General features: G+C 38.9%; 1 protein-coding gene across 4 annotated transcripts in view; it reads right to left on the reverse strand.

Annotated features, from left to right (window-relative positions):
- The window catches only part of SYT1 (synaptotagmin 1), a 333,690-nt gene that overhangs the window by 31,750 nt on the left and 281,821 nt on the right, over positions 1 to 20,119 (reverse strand). For all 4 annotated transcript variants that reach the window (XM_058022090.1, XM_058022088.1, XM_058022086.1 and 1 more), the window contains one exon: positions 19,110 to 19,227. In XM_058022090.1, coding sequence (XP_057878073.1) covers positions 19,110 to 19,227 — 118 coding nt within the window. The remainder of the gene's footprint in view (positions 1 to 19,109; positions 19,228 to 20,119) is intronic.

The following is a 20,119-nucleotide window of genomic DNA, read 5'->3' on the forward strand; positions in this document are numbered from 1 at the left end:
TACTGTTCTGTTTCTATAGCAAACAGAAAGGACTGAAACTGATTTCTCTTGGAAAATGCAAACCCAATGTACACAATTTCAAAAAGTCGTGACACTACCTACTATTAAAATGATATAGTTATTTTAAACCCACACTAATGCTAAGGCAAAGGACTCCCTCCCCAGAATAAATGGCCATCTTGCATGCCCCCCAGATCAATAGCAACTCCAAAACTTCCAGCTCAAACCAGCCAAGGTCTTTAGTCCGGACTGTGGCTTCACAGAACAAAAACAAACCAGAGTGCTAGAAAGCCATTCTGCAGTTTGGGGAGCATGTGGATTGAACCCTCCCTTAAATCCACAGCTTGGCAGCCTGGGCTGCAAGGTCTTCTCTACATGTCCTCTGGGAGAGAAGGGAGGCAAGGGCTGCAGGAACCTCATGTCATTCTTCTTGTTATTCACTTTCCTGTGGGCTTACAGAGCTCCTCTTATTATCAGGCTACAAACACATTCATTCTATGGCTGAAACATTTTCTGTCCACAGCATGTGAACAGACAGGCAGGGGACACCAGCTCTTCAGCTGTGTGGTGAGCATATTTTCTGTTCCATGATGGGAGAAAGATTGGAGAATTTAAGCCCTGGTGTGCTCGCGTATCAGGTGAATAGTTCCTCATTGCTGCTTCAAATTATAGACTTCAAGCTCTTTGGAAGAGCTGTGAACATGTGAAAGCTGCAATGCAGTTATTTTTCAGTTTTCCAGCTATTTCTGTATTTCACTTTTTAAATTAGCTTGTTACATAAAATGAGCTTATCCCCACCCACTACTCAGCATCCTTAATTTCATATCCCCTCCTCCCCCAACTTTCTACTAAATCTTCTCCCAACATCTTTTTGCCTTTTTTGTAACTTTGGGCTATTTTATTTAAGAGACCTCCAAATACACCATTAATCTCTAAAGATTTCCTGTATAATTCATTTTACTCAGCTTAAATATATTGGCTGATTTCAAAGAGTTAACAGCTAACAACTTAGACTGAGTTGTTAGCTGTTAACTCTTTGAAAGTCTGTTCTACACTCTCCTGTCAGTTTGACTCCATGTTCTGCAAAACTAATAATACATGTCCAGAAATGTAGGAATTTGAGATTGATCTGATCAATCTATTTATGCAATCCAATCAACCAGTTTGTCTTTAAATGTGGGGTTTTTTTGCTGTTATTGGCATTTAGGTGCATCCTAAGACTAAAATCTAGGTACCTCCCAAGACTAAAATTAATGATAGCCACAGAGACTTTTCAGGCCCCAATTACTTGTGTCCTGCAGCTGCCACTAAACCGAGTGAAGAGCCTGTGTTGCAGTATAGAAAATGGAGACAATGTATTGTGATGTGGATCCCATTCCTGTGCATTGGCATAGCAGCTGAGAGTATGAAGTGTTTATACTGTGCTAACTTAAAAGAACCAGCTTCATTCCCATGTAATACACAACTAATAATTACACTGAAAGGCTGCAATTAAAGCCCTTTCTGAAAGCTTTTCAGACCTACAGAATCTCAAAGAAGAAATGGCCAATGTCAAATAATGATTAAAATAAAAAGAATTTGATAAGAACCTTAATTAAAAGTGTGTCAGAAGAAATACATCTCACTTTATGTCCTGAAGCCCATTAAATCTTAGTGTGACAAAGTGCCACTGGGCATGAATGTCAGAGCTTCGGTGCTGCTAGAGACTTGGTGCCAGTTTCCTCAAAGCCCTCCTTGGAAAACTCCCCTCCTGTAAACCTTCCCTTTAGCATCCTGTCTCTGCAGCTGGCAGGGGAAGTGACATGTTAGAAAGCGTGCCTCCAAAGCACTCAAACCCACAGGCAGCCAGGGGGAGGTGGCAGTGAGAGACTGGCATTACTGCTTCCCAGCCCCTGACACCCAGAATGTGCTACCAGCACCACGGCATCAGCTGGGAGCTGCTGTGCAGTTGGCAGGGATTAACAGGAACACAAATTCTGGCCTTTGGTTTTCTGTGTGTTGAGACTCCATGTGCACGAGTGGTCAACCAGGGCTGGCTAACCACTTGAACAGCCCCTTGTTCTGCTCCTGTTTGGCAGGAGAGCAACACTAAAGTGAACCAGCAACAACCGGGGCCAAGTCCAAGCTGTCTTGAGTCGACACTATGCTCTCTCCTCCAAAAATTGAAACCAAGTCCCTGCAAAATTCTCCACTCATTTCCCCTACTAATAAGTTTCTCATGTCACCCTGAGTTCAGATAGGACATGCTTTTTCAGACCTATGTTTTGGCCACTGAGTAGGAAGATAAGACGACCATGGAACCTAACTGCAAAATACATGCTCCAAAATACTCTAGCCATGTTAGCCAGAAAATACAAAAAAGCCCTAACTAACCAAGTTGTCAAAGAAAAGTGGTTTTATTCAGTTGTTGTTCAAAATTTATAGACTAATATAATGGAGAACGACTGTCATTCCATGCTTTGGGAACCCAGGAAATTCCTCTGGCTGCCCTGGAGGACTCGAGACCCTGTCAGGGGGCTCAGAGACATTGGCACAGAGCCCAAGACCCCTGTGCCTTTGATTTAGCCCTTGGAAAAAACAATTACCAACCTTGTATGAAGAATTACAAGCCACTAAAGTTTAAGTAGAATGATAGTGAATTTATCATGGGGTGAAAAATAGAATTTTTGGGTTTTTAGAATGGAGGTTCAGGGGGCAAGATGGAGGAATTGGGGTGTGACCAGCCTTTCTCCTTCTTCCTAGCCTCCATCTTCTGCTGTGATGGTGACACTTTTAGATTGGTTTAGACTAGAAGCTCACTGTCTAACATAGGTGATAGGAATTGGAAAGTAATTGTACATACTGTACACGTAGTTTTTAGTATAAAAAGATAACACCGGCTGGGAGGCAGGGAGAGTGCCTGGACTGTCTTGCTCGGCAGGACAGGAGAAAGAATTTTATAGATAAGATACAATAAACAACCTTGAGATTGAGACCTGAAGAGCTCTGACTCCTTCGACCGCCAGGCTGGGAAAAGAGATTTGGCAACTATTCTGGGGGTCACTCTGACCCGCGAGAGACCCTGAGACCACACCTTGGTATTTTTTGAAAACACAAGGGATATCTTCAACATTTTTTGATAACAAAATTGTAAATAATTCCGTTCCCTATCATAAAAATCTAACAGAAAGGGAATCTACAAACCAGTGGCAAAACCCATAAAGAAGAAATCCTAAAAGTCATTACAGCTCTATATAATTACTTGATGATTTTATTGCTGTGTGTGTCAGCAGGAGCAAGAAAGAGACTGCTCTTCAGAGACAATTCTATCACAACAAGGTTTACAAAGATATTAATGTAAAAGCTTCTCATTGTCTGAAAATCCTTTGCCATGGCAACTTAAAATCAGCTGCTTCCAAGTGATTTAAAAGCTTAACCATCCATGCTAACCCTTGTGTTTCAGACCTGGTATTTCAACCACAACTATTACATCTTCTGAACAGGTGTATGCATTATCTCCACAAAGACCTGCATGATGAGCAGGTCCATTTACACTACAGGATATCATTTTGGGTCTCATATATGGCAGAAATTACTGTATCAGGAATCCTGCATTCAAATCTCTCAAACTCTTGCACATGCACTACAGGAATGGCTGGGCTGCTGTTTTTTGCATTACAATGAAGCTGCTTTTCATCAAATGGTATTTTCATGCTGCTTTGAACTTGCTGACAGCATTGATCCTCTTATCATCTTCAAGGATATCTGATAAGAATTATCTGATTCAATGGAAATTTGAGACAGTTTCAGTTACAGATGTACCAAAATTTTCCTTGAAATCTACATATGTTCCTCCATTCATTCAGTGAGGCTGAGTATGAAGGATAAGCTGAAAAAAAATTCTGTTTCAAATATGAACTGAGGAATCATGTACCTCAATTTCTTTGAATATAAAAACCTGAGGAGCAGATTTTCAGCTGTGAGTTTTTAAATTGTGCTGGCTACTGGTTCTCCAGCCTTGCACTGACTGCAAGCAACTTTACCTCCCCAAGAAAATACTTGCCTCTATGTATTTGATAAGGACTATTCACCGTTTCCTGTTTGCCCCACTATATTTCTGATTCATACTCAGGTGATGGCACGAAGAAAGAATATTTAGAATTCTGCTATGGCGCTTTTATTATTAACTTTTTCAGGACATAAGCATGATCAAACTGACTGGAGATCTTAAGTAGAGCCGTGATACAAATAATACACAACAGTCCCAGGAAAGAAAGGCATCTGAGCACAGATGAAAAGAGAAGGTAAAAACAAGGAAATTCAAGACCTACTATTGTTATTACTGCTACATGAGCACACAAGAAGTCCCTCTTAGTTGGACATTGGCTCTATACAACAGGAAGGAGTCCTGTTCCACACTGGAAATGAGTGCAAATAAAGACAGAAAGAAATGCTCTCCAAAGTCAAACTTAGCCCAAGACCTTTACATGTGGCCAAACCCCAAGGTACTAGTGTGGAGAGTCAACTTTAGGGCTCAAAGCAGCATTCAGAACAATGTTGGCAAACTCTGGGAACCAAAAAGAGTAAATGCAAAAAGACCTTACATATACATACGATAGGACACAGCTGTTAAGTGTTTTCCTGGAAACTGTTATTTCTTAAGTGTCCAACAACACCCCACTGCATCTCCCACAGAATATGTTCACTCAAGCTGTGGAGGTGCCCTAAAAATTTAGGGATATGGAAAACTGCACACTTTAGATCCCTCTGGGATATGCCCTGGCTGGCCCACCTTATCTTTAGCACAAAGACAAACTGAGAGGTGGTGACGGAGCTCTGCACACAGAACAGCCTTTGCCTGCTTGGCAAAAAATGTAGCTGTCCCTGCAAACAGAGAAGGTCATTCTGAAGACTAGGTTTCCATGAGTAGAACATGCACCAGGAAAGCAGTAACCCCAGCCCTATTCCTACTCAATATGAGGTAGTCTAATGCTCCACCTTCTCTGAGCATTTCCTATTTTATCAGGGTAGTCTTGGCTGGTGACCAGGAAATTAAACCCTCTTCTCAAATCTACACACAAGGAAATAACAAGGTGCCTGGGACAAGGGCATCTGGCAGGATATGTCTTGACTTTTTCAAAGCACAGCTTAGGATACCTAGGGGAATGAGGACACATAAAGGTCTTGAATCTAGGAGATTTCCTTCTCTGGGATCATACAAGCATTTTTTGTTAGAAAGTTCTGAGTTAAAGCCCACCCACAAAGCATACTCCAAAGTGGGAATCAGAAAGTAAGATTTCTACAAAGGTTCAGAGCAGAAACTACTACTAATTTAGTCACATTTCCATGCCACCCATATCTCCATTGCCTCGTGCAACTGCATTCGCAGAACCATTTTGAAGACTAGTGTTTAGAGGCTGCCTGAGAAATGCTAGAGGTACTTCTCTGACAAAAAGAATTTTTCCTTTTGTTATACCTTAGAAACTGAAGTGTGCTTACTAGTCTCAACTCTCCTTAAATTATTTTTATCGTAAGGTTCATTGACATCTTGGAATCAGCTTTTGGATGAAAGGGCTCAAGGGAATGAGCAATATGCACATTTTTCTACTGAGTGTTCCCTTTCAAATTTGGTTATTCAAATCACTTGACAGAGGGTTACATCCCCATGCCCTCTTCTCATCTTCCTATTAACTGCATATCCAAGAGATTCAGGTAAGTATTAACTTAAGCCCTAAAACACCTATTAAGCCTTGAGTATTAGAAACTATTTTTTGATTTTTAAGTTCTCTAATTCACTGCAAAAAACATTTGCAGTTTTTTTGTACTGTCAGAGCTGTGCAAAAGAGTTTAGATGTAACTGGGGCACCAACCTTCTGCCATTCAGTTTATTAAAATTTGGCCCTGAACTACTGATTGATGAAATTATGGTCTTTCTGACTGAACCGGGAGAAGTTGATAAAAGTATAGTTTAAAATGCCTTTAAAAGCCCAAGTATGATGGGATTTTCAAACATACATATCTAAGCTGAAGTCCTGTCACCCACCAGAGTTTAAATTCATGCATTGTCCTTATCTGAAATAAAAATAATAGCTGAAGTTTTTGCTCTTTTTGGTAAGTCCCGTCTTACCCTTCATTGCCTTTAATTGATTAGTATGTTATCTACTGAGCTTCATGGCTACAACACTAGAACTGGAGGGCTGATATCAGCATTTGCTGCTGATGTAAATATGCAGTTGAACCAACTTTAATGCTTCAGTCTACTGAAGGAGGACTTAGGAGCTGAAAATGCAAGCTGTATGTGGATTTAGTGTATGCTTTTCTACCGTGGTTTCTGTTTTATGTGACATTGTTTAAACTGTCTTAGTGTGCCGAGTCTTTGGTGATGCAGTGATGGCAACTCTTTGCCTCTTTTATGAACCCCAAATTTTTGCCTTCTTGGTAAACAGCATGCGATTTCTCTCAAATACTTTTTGCTGTCATTATTTAGGGATTTTTCTCATCTTGCCCAGTATCTTTATCATGCAAATATGATGAAGTCATTAAGTGATATACTGTTTCTTCTATGCCTTATTTCTTCTGATTAGTTTGTGAGACACTAATTGCTGCATTTTTTCTCTTTACTGTGGCTTGCAGATCACTTAGGAATATGTGCTATTCAAACTAGATTAGTACCCCCATATAAAATTCACATAGAAATTGTTGACAAGAAATAAAACCCACAGTGATAGGTAGTGTCTTGTTTTCTAGGAGCAAAAAGGTGACATTCATTTATGCACAAGCAGACCAAATATCCAGTCAACACAGAGCACTCCAGAAATAGCCAAAGCCTTCACTAATTATGTGGCCATGAAATGCTTAAACAAAAAAGCATTAGAGCATCCAAAATAATAAACCAGAAACTTCACCTAATGGAAATTCTTCAGGCAATCTGAAAATATGCCTTACTGGAATGTTGGGAAATGGGAGAATCTAACTTCATGTGTTACAGCCAGTTTTCAGTTCTTCAGATATGTACGCAATTTGAGAAACAAGAAGGAAAATAAACACTCAGTGTATGAGGAGAGATAAAACTGGCAGATGGAGAAGCTGGCCTTTGTGCTTCTGAGAATAAATAAAAATCAATAGAGGAAAACAAGGGTAAAAATACAAAACTGGGCATGAACATTTTGCATCTGACCAGAATGCTATCTTTCAATGAAACAACACTAGAATTAATACAGAACACTATTGTACCATATGGATGCTTGGATCTCTGCCAAAAAACTGCACCACCTTCCCTTTACTAAAAAAACTGACTCAAATGAGTTACAGAAAGGCTACCAGTCTTTTCAATATGCCAGACACAATCCTGATTAGAAAAATATACTTCTCAGTCCAGTAAGAGCAGCAGTGGTCCTGAGTGCTTGTAACTGAGTCTGACCTACAGGTACTGATGGATTATTTAATTACTGCATCACACTTCAGAAACCCTGGTCAGTAACATAAAATTTGGTCACTATTAATGAGGAATTGTCATTAATCATATTCAGAAGCAGCTCAGAGTCCTTCTTTCTGGTTATAATAAAAATTTGTTGCCAGTATTTTAGACAAGTCCAAGCTCCTCCACTTTCCTTATCAAGCTTAGCACAAGACCTTTGTTTTATCTATAGATGCCAGTGCTATCAATTTACTTACTTCACTCTGTTATCAAATACAACATAAACAGATATAAAAAACACACAAAACATGCACTTATACAATGCATCTTATTTAGTATGCCTGATTGCTGTATGTCAAATGAACAAAAACCTCACAACATTCCCATAGGGTCCTTCAATTTTGAAGCCTCTTTCACGGAATTTTAACTCAATTTCAGGAATATAATTGAACTAACAATCTGTTGTCTCAGACAGGATGTTCTCTGCTTGATATTATGCAAGGCTGGACAGATGCCAAGGCAGATTTGAATGCACCTCAAAGTACCAGTGAAAAATGACTGGGCTGTTCTGAAAGCAAGAGATGTGTATGCTGGATGGGTCAGGCAGCAACTGTCTGATGCCTGTCTTCCATTAAACCTATCAGGATTCAAGTGGGCTGGAATTGTAAACAAAGAGAAAATACACCAAGCAGAATGTAAACAAGAAAAGCCAAAATGCTTATCCTCCAAATGCTCTGCATAAAGCAAACCTTACACAACAACAAAATGCTTGGAGACCACTCTCTTTGCTGAAGAAAGATGCTGGGAACCAATACAGAAAAAACCTGGTTTCTAAAATCAGGGTATAGCTGAAGATATTCAGAGTTGGTGAGGGAGTAATGGAGTGATTTAGATTATTGGAATGATTGGAGCAGCTATCTAGATTAAAAAAAATTAATTTCCTTTATACAGAGATCAAAAAGAAAAAGAAACCTCAACATATGACAGGAAAATGAGAATAGATTTAAATATGAATCAAAGCATGTTTGTCACTGGATTTGCAATAAAATACATTTTCTTTCCTTCGTTCCCAAGGAAACACAGTGTAGGTAATAATTTTGTGTTCTTTGAGTGCAATTACCAGCCTGGTGACTGACTGCCCCCTTTCCATATCTTTTTAGCACATTGACCAGGATCACAGGCCTCTTGAAGACATTAAATTCCTGTAAGTTTTCTGAAAGCAGGCAGCCAGATGGAATACAGAAAGCCTACTAAGAATCTCTGTATGAGGTGAAAGCTCCACAATGGTCTCACCTCCTATTACACACCAGAAAATAGACATGAGAAAGAGATACTATGGATGTTCAAATTGTGGAAAAAAGTTTCAGGTGAAGCAGATATTTTATTAGACATCAGAATACCCAGTCACACTCTGAAATTAATGGAAATCATGCTTTATAATTCCATTGATCACTGTATTTGAAATTACCAGAGGACTACTGCTGTCCTTGGGCTTTTGCCAGCTCTTAATGTAATAGAATATTCTACAAGTGCAAAACTTCCCTCAAGGCTGAAAAGTAATCAAGTCATATCCTCTGCTACCTCGTGGAAGCTGAAGATGAGGACCATAATACCTAGGCTCAACAAAAATGGGTATTTCATTACATCACAGATGTATTAGTTACACAAAGGAAAGTGTGCACTGGTATATGTGAAAGATGTGCTTGTCTGAGTAATTTCATTTATAAACAAATGACTGTCAATGCATTGTTGTGGATTCTCTTACACTACTTCATTTTGTTGTGTGAAGAACTAAACCTTGATCAAAGAAATGCAGTCAATCCCCAGATTAGACAAAAGCAACATCTATCTCATACTTGAGTCTATTTCTTGACTAATTCATGTCAAAGAACTCAATCAATGTAGGAAATCACTCACTTGCTGTGCCACAGGGACCACCAGACACAAAAACTGAGCAGAGCATCAGATGAAAAGATTATTCTTATCAAGTGCTGGTTTCCTGACCAGAATCCAGACAGTGACTTCCTGAAGCAGATGTTCCTCAGCAGTGGGGCAATGCAAATAATCTCCAGGAACAGCTAAGCCAGTCCCTGATTTCCACCACCATCCAACAAGCAGCTTGGCCCAAAACCCTTTAAGCTTGCTTAGCCTCAGTGAAACATCTCTCAGAAACACCTTTGCTCCCACAGCTTTCCAGATCCAGATCCTAAACACCTTATTTCTAGACAGATGTGCACTTGTTTGAAATGAAATATTTTGCCCCATTATTTTTTTTATCCATGAGGGAGCAGCCTGAATTAACTTAGCTTCCAACCAGCTGAAACAATTTGCAGCACAAGACTTGCTGATGCTGTTACATCCTTACATAAGCATTTCTTCACATCCCACATAGTCAGGGCTTCTGAACTCAAAAGACCCATTTTGTTGCAAGCTCTCACAATCGCTACTTTTAGCATCCCTCAGATGTTGATAAGCATGTGATGGTTTGCTGATAGGAAGCAGGGGATACAGCTGAGTACTGAAGTTCTGCTTCCTGGGACTTACTGCAGGAATGCATCCCCCCACAACAGCGCTGGAATGAGACTGGCCCCGGAGCCAGGTGTGCTGCAAAGACTTCTGAAGAGGCTCAAAAAGAATTTAAAATGCTTTTTTCTCACTAGGGCTCAATCAGGACATTATCATATTCACTTCCCTGGAAAGGTGGATTTAACCTGCAGACCTGTAGATGTAAAGTGTTCTGTGATACCACTGGGAGTCTGGAGAAGGAGAGCCCGGGAATTGGGCTTGATAGCTGGGATGAAACAGAACCCCTTCCTTCTCTGACTTGAAGATGCTCCTACAAAGATGCTGCTGAGCTGCAGAGATTACATTTGGATCCCAAAATGCTCATACTTATAGGACAGGAGTTAAATTTTGGACCTGCCACTATAAGATCATGCATAGCTTTTATTAGATAATGCATAGGTTTAAAATTTATATCTCTATCTCTATTTGATTTATGACAAACTCAGACATGAGAGATCACATTGTGATGAAATTCTCAAAATCAGCTCTTAAAAATTCTGTGTTCTGCTCACACAAAACAGGTAGAAAACAGAGGACCTTTGCAGTGGATGGGATTTTTTTATGACAGTTTTTTTTAGGCATATTTGGTAAGAAAATTTCTATATATTAATCATTCCACATTGGTCAATTGTATTACATAACATCTGAAGATTGCAGTCAAATAAAGAAGGTTTTGTCTGTCAGTAAATATGCTGGACAGGTGTTATCTCATCTTTGTTTTTGTCTTTCCTTAACTAGAATGATATATTTTATTATTGAGTAACTTTTTCATTAACATCTGATTTAATGGGATGCAGCGAGAAGCCCCTGCACAGAAATTACTTTGATTTAAATACAGTAAAAAATGTTGCTATTTGTAAACTTGAAGACAGCTGAGCAGAATTGAAAGGCATTCATGTGGGAAATGAGCAATAGCATATTCACCAAGAAGACAGAAAAAAGATAACTTCATAAACACGAGAGGACTAGAATCACTGCACTAATAACCACAAAATGTCAGGAGTTGTTCCCTCCATATTACTAATTTTACTATTTCATTATATTGGTGATAGGTGCATGAGCTGAGAGAAACACAGCCAGCTCCATCCTGTCAACAGGGCTGGTATAACAGAGGAAGAAAACCCAGTTTTGGCTTCAAAACTAATCACACAGTTAAGGAAGTTTAAAGAACCCCACCACATTCCTCTCTTCAGCTTTGTAAAGTAATTGTTTAGCACCTCAGCTGTCTTAAATCAGTATCTAAATGAAGGGCTTACTTGTGTAGATCCCTCATTCATGCCCAGCCTTACTTTCCCCTTCAACTCACCTGCAGATTTCAGACAAGTGACACATATATGTTAATTATGCTAAAGACAAACCACATGAGGACTGTGTTGACTTCCACAGCTAATCAACAAATAGACAAAAAAAAAAAAAGCAACAGCCAGGAATAAAACCCAGATAATTTTCACTTCCATCCACATAATTCCTTCTTTACTGGGGAAAAGTGGCATTTCTGGGCTTTGCTTTTTCACCTTGTGGGTAGGTGATCTCCAGTTAATCAAACTGCCCCCCCAGCCCATGACTGTCTCAAATAGAACAAAGTGGCTCTAAAGCAGCATGACTTGTGCTGGAAGGGAAAAGACAGGGCTCAAATGCTGGCCTTCCTACCTCATTGATGGCATCATGGAAGTGAGAGTGAGGAATGGAATATTTGGAAAGAGAACCCCATTGAGATTCATATCACTCTACTCAGAGAGACAAAAGGCACAATGAAAAAACTGAATCGTGGCATCCCAATCTCAGCAAAAAGATTTTACATCACTTCTGTTACCTCAAGAGGGGTAATGGGATCTTTTTGGGGCACTGCATCAATAGAAGAAAGGGCAGGACTTGACTTTCACCTTTAGTTAGGTTTTGGAAAATAAACTTTGGAACTGGCAAGGGGAAAGCTTCTTTTTCATTTTGCCAAATAGCATCTTGCAGCTGCCATTGGAGACCTTCATGTGCCAAATGTGCAAACAGATTTGAAAGTAATGATTTCCACCAAGATCTACAAACACCTGTTTTCTTCTCTCTCTTCTTATGCTGAAGCACATAATTTTCCATTGTCATAGACATTTTCAGCAGTGTACCAGGGAAAGTGTGCAGTTCCCTTCTTAGTATACAAGCCCTGCTCCTTTCAGGAATAATCTGGGATCAAGGGTCTAATTTGTGAAATATTTCTTTCCACTGACGTGCACATAAAGGAGTTACACACTGGAAACAGAGGCAGGAGGTCTATAAGAAGCAACTGCAAAACTAATAATTTTTCTACCCACATAGGATTAAACAAACAAAAGATGCATGTGGGACTTAAAGTAATGTAAAAACTTTAAAACTGTTCCTAGTTCTTCAGACAATGCCACAAACTTCAGCAAATCTCAACTGCATCAATAGTGCTAACAAAACACTGATCATACTGTCTTAAAAACCTTTATGATTTTACACTGTTGTCAAAAGGAAATAGCCTCATTTATACCTTCCTTGCTTTCTCTGCACTTATCTAAAATGTATTTATAAAGATGAAAAAGATATTTTCCTTTTTTAGTTTCTATTCTTTTTCTTAAAGCCCATTAAAAAAAAGTAGGCTGCAATTTTCAGAGTAAAAAGAAATTAAATTTACTTGTAAGAGAACTGACTAATTTCCCTGAGGATTCTAGCATCTATCTACAGTATTTCTACATCCATTTTACAGCCACTCACATTACTATGAAATTCTTGAGGAACTTGAAGACCTAAAGCATTAATTACTTATATGAAAATGAGACAATTAACACACACATTTTTACACTTGCTTTGGGACTGCACAACCAAATAAAAACTTACTATAATTTAATCAGGAAGAAACAGGCATACAAACACAAAATGCATTGTTTAGTTGTGGCTATTAAAATAAAAGAATAAGAAGTCTTCATATTTTGGGGAAGGGAAGTAGGAGGAAATCAATAGAAATGCCAGAAAATGATGATTATTGACTGGCAGAGTCAAGCCAGCTGGGTGCTGACCACCTGTACCTTTGGTCAGTGTCTGCATGAAATAACCTTACCTTTCTCAAATTAAGAAGCTATTCATACAGCTATTGAGCCAAGGCACTTTTTCAGCACAGTGATTGCCCTAAGGTTTCTTACAGCAACATCCACAGGTTTAGTACAACTCTCTGACCCTCAGAAAGAATGGTCTTGTTTTCCTCATAGTAAAAAAAAGAGCAGAACAATTTGACTGTGCTTCTTTGTACAAATCAACAAATTTGACTGTTCATCTAATACAATTTATTGCTGGGTGCAATAGTTGTAGCATAAGATGCAGTGGAAATTGTGGACTCACTACAAAACGGTCAGTTACCTGAAAATTTTCTCTTAAGACTTTCCAAAATGGCCTGAAATATGAGAGTCTGTGTATCCTTTAGCATACCTTCCATGATGAATACATTGTACTCTGGAACATATGTTGATTTTGGCACTTCCTTCTTCAGCTTTTAAATTGAGGAAGAAGATGGCTTGATGTCCAAGGCTTGATGAGTTGGGATTAAAAGAAACAACTCCCTAATACCTCAACTATTGAGGAAGGACCACTTCAGGCAACTGTCCACCTACTGCCCAGTGCTATGGAAGATGCCACCAACAAGAATGTTCTTTCAGTTGGGAGAGAAAGGTTTTGATGTGATGGAGATTTGCTGACAGACGCCATCACCACTGCAGGACCCACAGTGAATTTGCTGCAATGCTGTGTGACCGCTTTGCGAGCGTGAGAGCGCGGCTGCAGCATCTGCTGCTGCAAGTTCTGCTGGTGCAGTCGAGAGTGTGACGTGTTAGATGATGTAGAAATCCTCCACACTAACTAGAGAACTTACATATATTTGTTGGTACTGATCTCTGCTGGATTCCTTAGGACTAGGCTAGTTGAAAATACAGCTGTGGTGGTGGCTTGTTTATTTTTACTTTCACCTTTTAATAAGGCTGTTTTCTCTTCCCTTAATACTTGCTGAGTTATGCTTACAATAGGGCTTATAGCAAGACTCTGACATTAAGGGTGTATTTCTTTTCCCACAACATTGCACTCATGTTAGCCAGCTTTTAAGGTTTCTTATGTTTTCATGAAGTTATTAAAGTGAATGCCCTGACTGCATAGTAAGCATTCACTTGGTCTTCAAAGAGCTGGTCTCTAAATAATTTTTAATTTCTCAATTCTTTTAACTAAGACATTGAACCAAGCCTCTTGAATGTGAATGCAATCTTTTGAATTGTAGAAAACTAGCTGTATTCCTGCTAGGGAACCATTTGGTCCCCAGAGACTGTTCAGAGTATTTACTTGGCAGACACAAAGGGGTGCTGTGTATTTTCTATTTATAACTCATAAATGCTGAGATAAGCTTCCACACATAATGGGCACGATTATGGGCTGCTTTCTTTTCACAACTCTATCTGCAGCTTTCTGCAGAAGGAAGAGCACATGGATCCAATGACAATCCTATTCTCCTTGCAGTTCTTTCTAAGCATTAATTTGCACTAAATAGTGCAATTTAGGGTCTGCTACAGTATCTGTTACTTGGCAACAATTCCCAAACTCAATATCTGAGCCCATGCCAGCTAGGGCATCTATTCCCCATAGAAACTGGGGAGTGGTGAGAGGCAGCAGTGCTGAGGACATAAGGGAAGAGTGTATTGCTTGCTTTTAGGATACATTCCTGGTAAATATACTCACTAAAAGCTAAGCGTACTAAAATAATACAAAAAGAACAAAATCACATTACCTTTCAAAGATTTTTAGAAGGAATAAACCAGACTGAAATTAATCCTGAAAAGATGACAAGATGCATTAACGCTTACACCTACTAAAGGCTGACTTCTTGATACAAACCAGTATTTCACCATAATATACAGAGCCACTGAAATTCTTAAAAAACCAAAATAAGGCACTTAAGCTGAAGGGCCTGAGTGGCCAAACACCTTATAACAACACTGTTTAAGAGCCAGCCCCAGCCACTCCTGAAAGGTTTAGAGGGAAAAATGCTTTTCAAGGTATTCATGTCATTCACTTCAACAACTGGCATAGTCAAAGCAGAGAAATCTGATGGAAGATGAAATGAAAGTTTTTATTTTATGTTAGGAACAAAACTGAATACAAATGGAGGGTATGGCTAAATAGATGGAAACTATAGAACTGCTTGTAAAAACATGTGTATGTGTTTCATATTTTCCCATGTAGTACAAAGAAGTACCACATTTATCCCACAGACCACATTTAGCTACTACTCAAGTGCACTGAGGGTTACACAATCAATTTCACTTTAAAAATTAAGTTAAAATTACAACTACAAATAAGATTAAAATGAATTCAGAATAAAGTTCCATACTTATTTAAATCTGTATCTGAAATCAGTATTACTTTGATTTAGATGAATATCTCATAGAGGAGCTGCAGATAATTCCTGTCCTTTTCTGAAGCAGAAGGGATCATAAACCTATTGAAGTACCATAACTAACAGACAACCATTGTGAACTGAATGGCACTGGTGAGCTGCATTATGCCCTTATCAAGGAATTACCTGGATTATGTCTCTAAGGACTGTTTGGAGAGATTAAACCACAAACTGGTTTTGAAATCTTCCAATTCTGCAAATCACCTAAATGAAATTGAAACAAAACAAAAGCAATGGACTAACTTGGGAGTCTAGATTTCCTCTAAGACCTAAGCTTCTAAATCTCATAGACATTTTAGGTGAAGTATGCTTATAAAGCCACCCAAGACCACCAAGTTCAGATAAAAGAAATAATTGCTTTGTATCCTTAATTCCAACCTATCACCTTCCAGATGTCAGATTCATTAGCAATGCATTTCAATATAATTTAAATAATTACAATGCCATTTTAGAATATGCATAATAGCTTGCCAGAGGCCCTTGCTCACCAGAATAAGTAATTTCCACTTGTTGCAGTGACTTGATGAGCTCAGGCTAAATAGTTCCATTGTTTAAGCCAAGGTTTGCCCTAGTCACAGCCTGATGTTGAAATTAAGTTTAAGACCTGGGAGTTTATTACTCAGATGGGTGATATGGTTTTGCTACAGTAAGTCTAATGAATTTGATGATTAGTTTGTTGTCTTTTATTTTCTGTTTCCAAAGTAATTTATGCTTGGCTTTTGACTGCTAATGAAATCTATGAAAATGCTGGTGATAAATGCTTTTATAAAGGTTTTTTTTTTTTTTTTTTAAGCAACTGTAGTAACCATTAAGTATGACATAGATGCTGACTAGAAGGATTAAGGTTTACCAGCTGAGGCCCTGTAAAAATGCTAGGAAAGGTAATGCTCTCAATATACTTCAATCTCTCTTGCTTTGGGTACTTTTGTAACAGGGCTCTCTCCATCTGCATAACATAAATGTACATAATAAAAATAAAATCAAGCATGTTTTTAAGCCAAATTGACCACAATTATGGATTTAATAAATTTATGTAGAATGGTAGAAGTTCAGATGACTACTGAGCCACAGTGACTGGAGCTAAAGATAATGTAAATACTGAAACCTGAAACACTGTTGAGGTGCAAAGGTATAGCAGATATTTACTGGTATAGCATCAGTAATACTTGAGATGTGGAGAGAAGCAGCCACAAGGAAGCCACAAAGCTGCCCACCACTGTGCTGTGAATGCTTGTCAGCGTTTCCTCTGCAGGAGCCTCTGCTCCTTCTCTCTGCGAGGCAGGTAAATTTCACAGAGACATAAAAGATGGGTGCAAGAGAAAAACAGAACCCTTTCCAAATGTCTGCATTCTGCTTTTCCAGCATCTTCTCAAAAATAGGAAAGAATAACTAAAATATATATCCCAAATTCAAAACAACAACAACAACAACAAGGTATTTTTTGCCTATTTCTGACAAATTGCTAAGATTTGTTTTCCCCATCGGTGTCAGCTAGCATTTTCACCCCTTGTTAATGGTGCTGTTGAATGTATAGGTAACATTCAGTTTGAGTTCTCATTTGATTGTTAACCTTTTCCACCTTCACTGTCATGCTAAATTTTCATTTTTATAATATGAAAAGACATCTTAGTATCTACAGAAAGTAACAAAACTAGGGAGAAATATTTGCCAATCAAGATAAAACTCTGTCACCTTCGTTAGCACTTAGAGAGTAGGTAATATTTAGTGTGAATAATAACAACAGAATCTCAGCTTGATTTCCAAAGTTCTTCCTGCATAATTTATTCAAAAGATAAATTCCCTAATGAAAGATACTGGATCTACTTTAAACTAACATTATTTCATCTATAATTACTACCCCAGGAATACCATACTAACTGCCACTTATCACTGTCAGTGACTTTTGAATTCCTGCTACAACTATGGTATCCCATTGGGTTTGTTTGTCTCCAAGAGAACATGATGTTTCAGGTTTGGCATGGCCCTAAAAACAGAGAACAAAACCTCTCTTGCCCTAGAAATTTAAATGTTCTCTATGTGGCTCAGAACATAGAGGAGATTAAGTCCATTCATGTCCTCACAGTTATTTCCAACAAAATGTACTGTATTTTCCATCTGAAGTTTGTTGCTCTTGAGTTCATTAGTGCTTCCCCTGCCCCTCTCTTTGGTTTCTTATAAGCTGAGTACCCATTACCTATCACATTTCTCACAAAGTTTGGAAAAGGATATAGATGCTCTGGCTGTCAGAGCTAACCTTCAGTCAAAAATCCCCACGCTTTGTCATTATGAGAATCTAATCTTTCATTAGGAAACCATTAGGAGTAAATGTGCTTATGAACATTAATTTGCAATTTGTTCATTATGAGTGTTAGGGAAACTATTAGTGGTGTGTCTTAATCGAGTGTCCATTGTGGACAAGAAAATGCCAGACTTTACTGAGTAATGACTGCAACAACACTTGTATGTCCTTCACTTTTTTGTCTATTGCTGTGCAAAGGATGACTTCAGATGCAAGTAAAACAAAAACCAAAAAATAACTAGTTATTGATAGAAGACTTAGCTTCCCCACACTATAGCAAGGTCTTCCAGTTATTCATCAAGAGTGGTAAATAAAACCTTCACAGTTGCTTTTAATAAGTTCCCATTTCTGTTTATTTTGCATACAGCTATTACCTTGTGCTAAGATTATAAAAAAGTAAGAGCAAAACACTTTTTTCTTGTCACTTACTAAATCAAATTGAGAAATTACATCATCTATGTGTTAGTGGCAGCTGTAAAAGTTTTCAGTCCTGGAAATAGCCTCATTCTCAATGGTGGGTAGCAACTGTTTCTTCTAAACAGAAGGCACAAAACCCACAATTCTCCTGAAAAGACCTCACCTTATAAAGCACCTTGTTATTTAATTTGGTCTCAACTAATTGGCAATTTATGCAGTAATTTGTGTCCAAATTCCAGATGCAGCAGAGAACAGAAGCCTACAGGGAGCTGCAGCAGGTTGCTGCGACGCAGCGCAGGTGCGTCCCTCAGAGGTGGCACACACCCTGTCACCCCCAGCGTGCACAGCCTCAGCCCATGCAAAGGCTGCCAGGGCTGCTGGCAGCTACTGAGCCCCTGGATGTATCAGCCTCACTGCCTACCACACACACACAAGACTGGCATTTCGATTTCTGCCGTGCACACAAATGCAGAGCGCCTCTAACTCTGCACGTGCAAGCAATCACACCTGAGCCCTTCAAATGCAGAAACAACCTTCCTGGCACCTCAAACAGCAGTCAGCATGGCAACCTGTGGCGAGTTCCTCTATTACCTATTATCTGCAACAATGCAGTGAAATGCTCACATTTTGTGAGATTAAACAGACAACAGGAATTGTAGTCAGATTTTTTTTCTCTGCCTGAATAGCCTGTATTTATCTCTAGGCAACAGGAGAGAAGGAAAGCACAGAGAACTTGCACTGTCATCTGATCGTGTAACACTTCAGACCTTGTCTTGGAGTGGAATGCAGTGTCTTGTGATTTTTTTTTTAAGCTACAATTAATTCTGATATACTCAGTCATGTTCTAACTTTCAAGAAAACATAAAACCACATCTTTCAGACAGGGAGCTACAGCCCTTACCTTCTCAGCCAATTTGACCTCCAACAGAAAACTAGTTGATTTTCTGCCTTTACAACCTGCAAAATCTTCAAGGAGATTTTCACACACATACCTGATAGTCCACCAACATCCATCTTCTTCAGGTTCTTTGCCTCCAGAATGACGACAGTCAGCTTGCCAGCAGTAGGCACATAACGGAGGGAGAAGCAGATATCACCCAGCTTCTCTTGCTGTGAAGGCAAACAAGACAGGATGTTTTACTTTAATGATTTTTTTTACCTTTAGAAAAATGCAGTTTTGAAAGCCCCGCAGAAAATTAGCAGGATTACATGTCCGACTTGTACTGCTAAAGAAAACTTTCAAATGAACAATAGAAAACCACCACAAATTGTCCAGATTCAATCCTTGATAACCTCAAGTCTGTTCCAGCAACTATCCTGTATACAACCAAATGACAAGATATGTGCTGGCCAGAAAGTAAGTGATACTTTTCACAATTTCACCCCTGACAATAGGTAGCAAACAAATATTGTTTGCTCTTTAAACTAAGCCAGTTTTTTTTTTTTTTCTTCAGGCTGCATTTCAGTGGAAATCTGTTAGGAAACATGCACACACAGCTACTAGGCTGTTTGCTGAGAAACAGTAATATGGATCTTTCTTGTCACACTTTGCCACAAAAGCAGAAAGTATAAAAAAATCCACAAAGTACAAAATATGCAGTATAAAAAAAGACTTGTCTCCTGTCTGTTGGAAGAGAAAAAAGCCAGGCAGATAGAGACCATGAAAGGACACAGTACATCCCTCCTCACATAAGGAATAGCTGGAAGGATTTGGTTTTGCCTTCCAGCCCATCATCTGAGATCCTGCCAAATGCAGCCTTTTGCAATTTATCGCTTAATATTTTCCTAACAGTCCTGGCAAAGAGGGAAAAGCTGAATGATGTTCAGAATTACAGGAACTTTGTTTTAAAAGGATGAATAAGAGATAGGAACTTGCAGATGAGAGAGGGAGGATATTGCTTATAAATGATGAGTTGGATGATCCAAGCTGCTTTCCTCCTTTGCTTCAAGGCCCATGGTATCTCTACAGGGGCTAACAAGGATGTTTTTGAGACAAGAAGGA

The sequence above is a fragment of the Melospiza georgiana genome, chromosome 4 (assembly GCF_028018845.1).
Source record: "Melospiza georgiana isolate bMelGeo1 chromosome 4, bMelGeo1.pri, whole genome shotgun sequence".
Taxonomy (NCBI): Eukaryota; Metazoa; Chordata; class Aves; order Passeriformes; family Passerellidae; genus Melospiza; species Melospiza georgiana.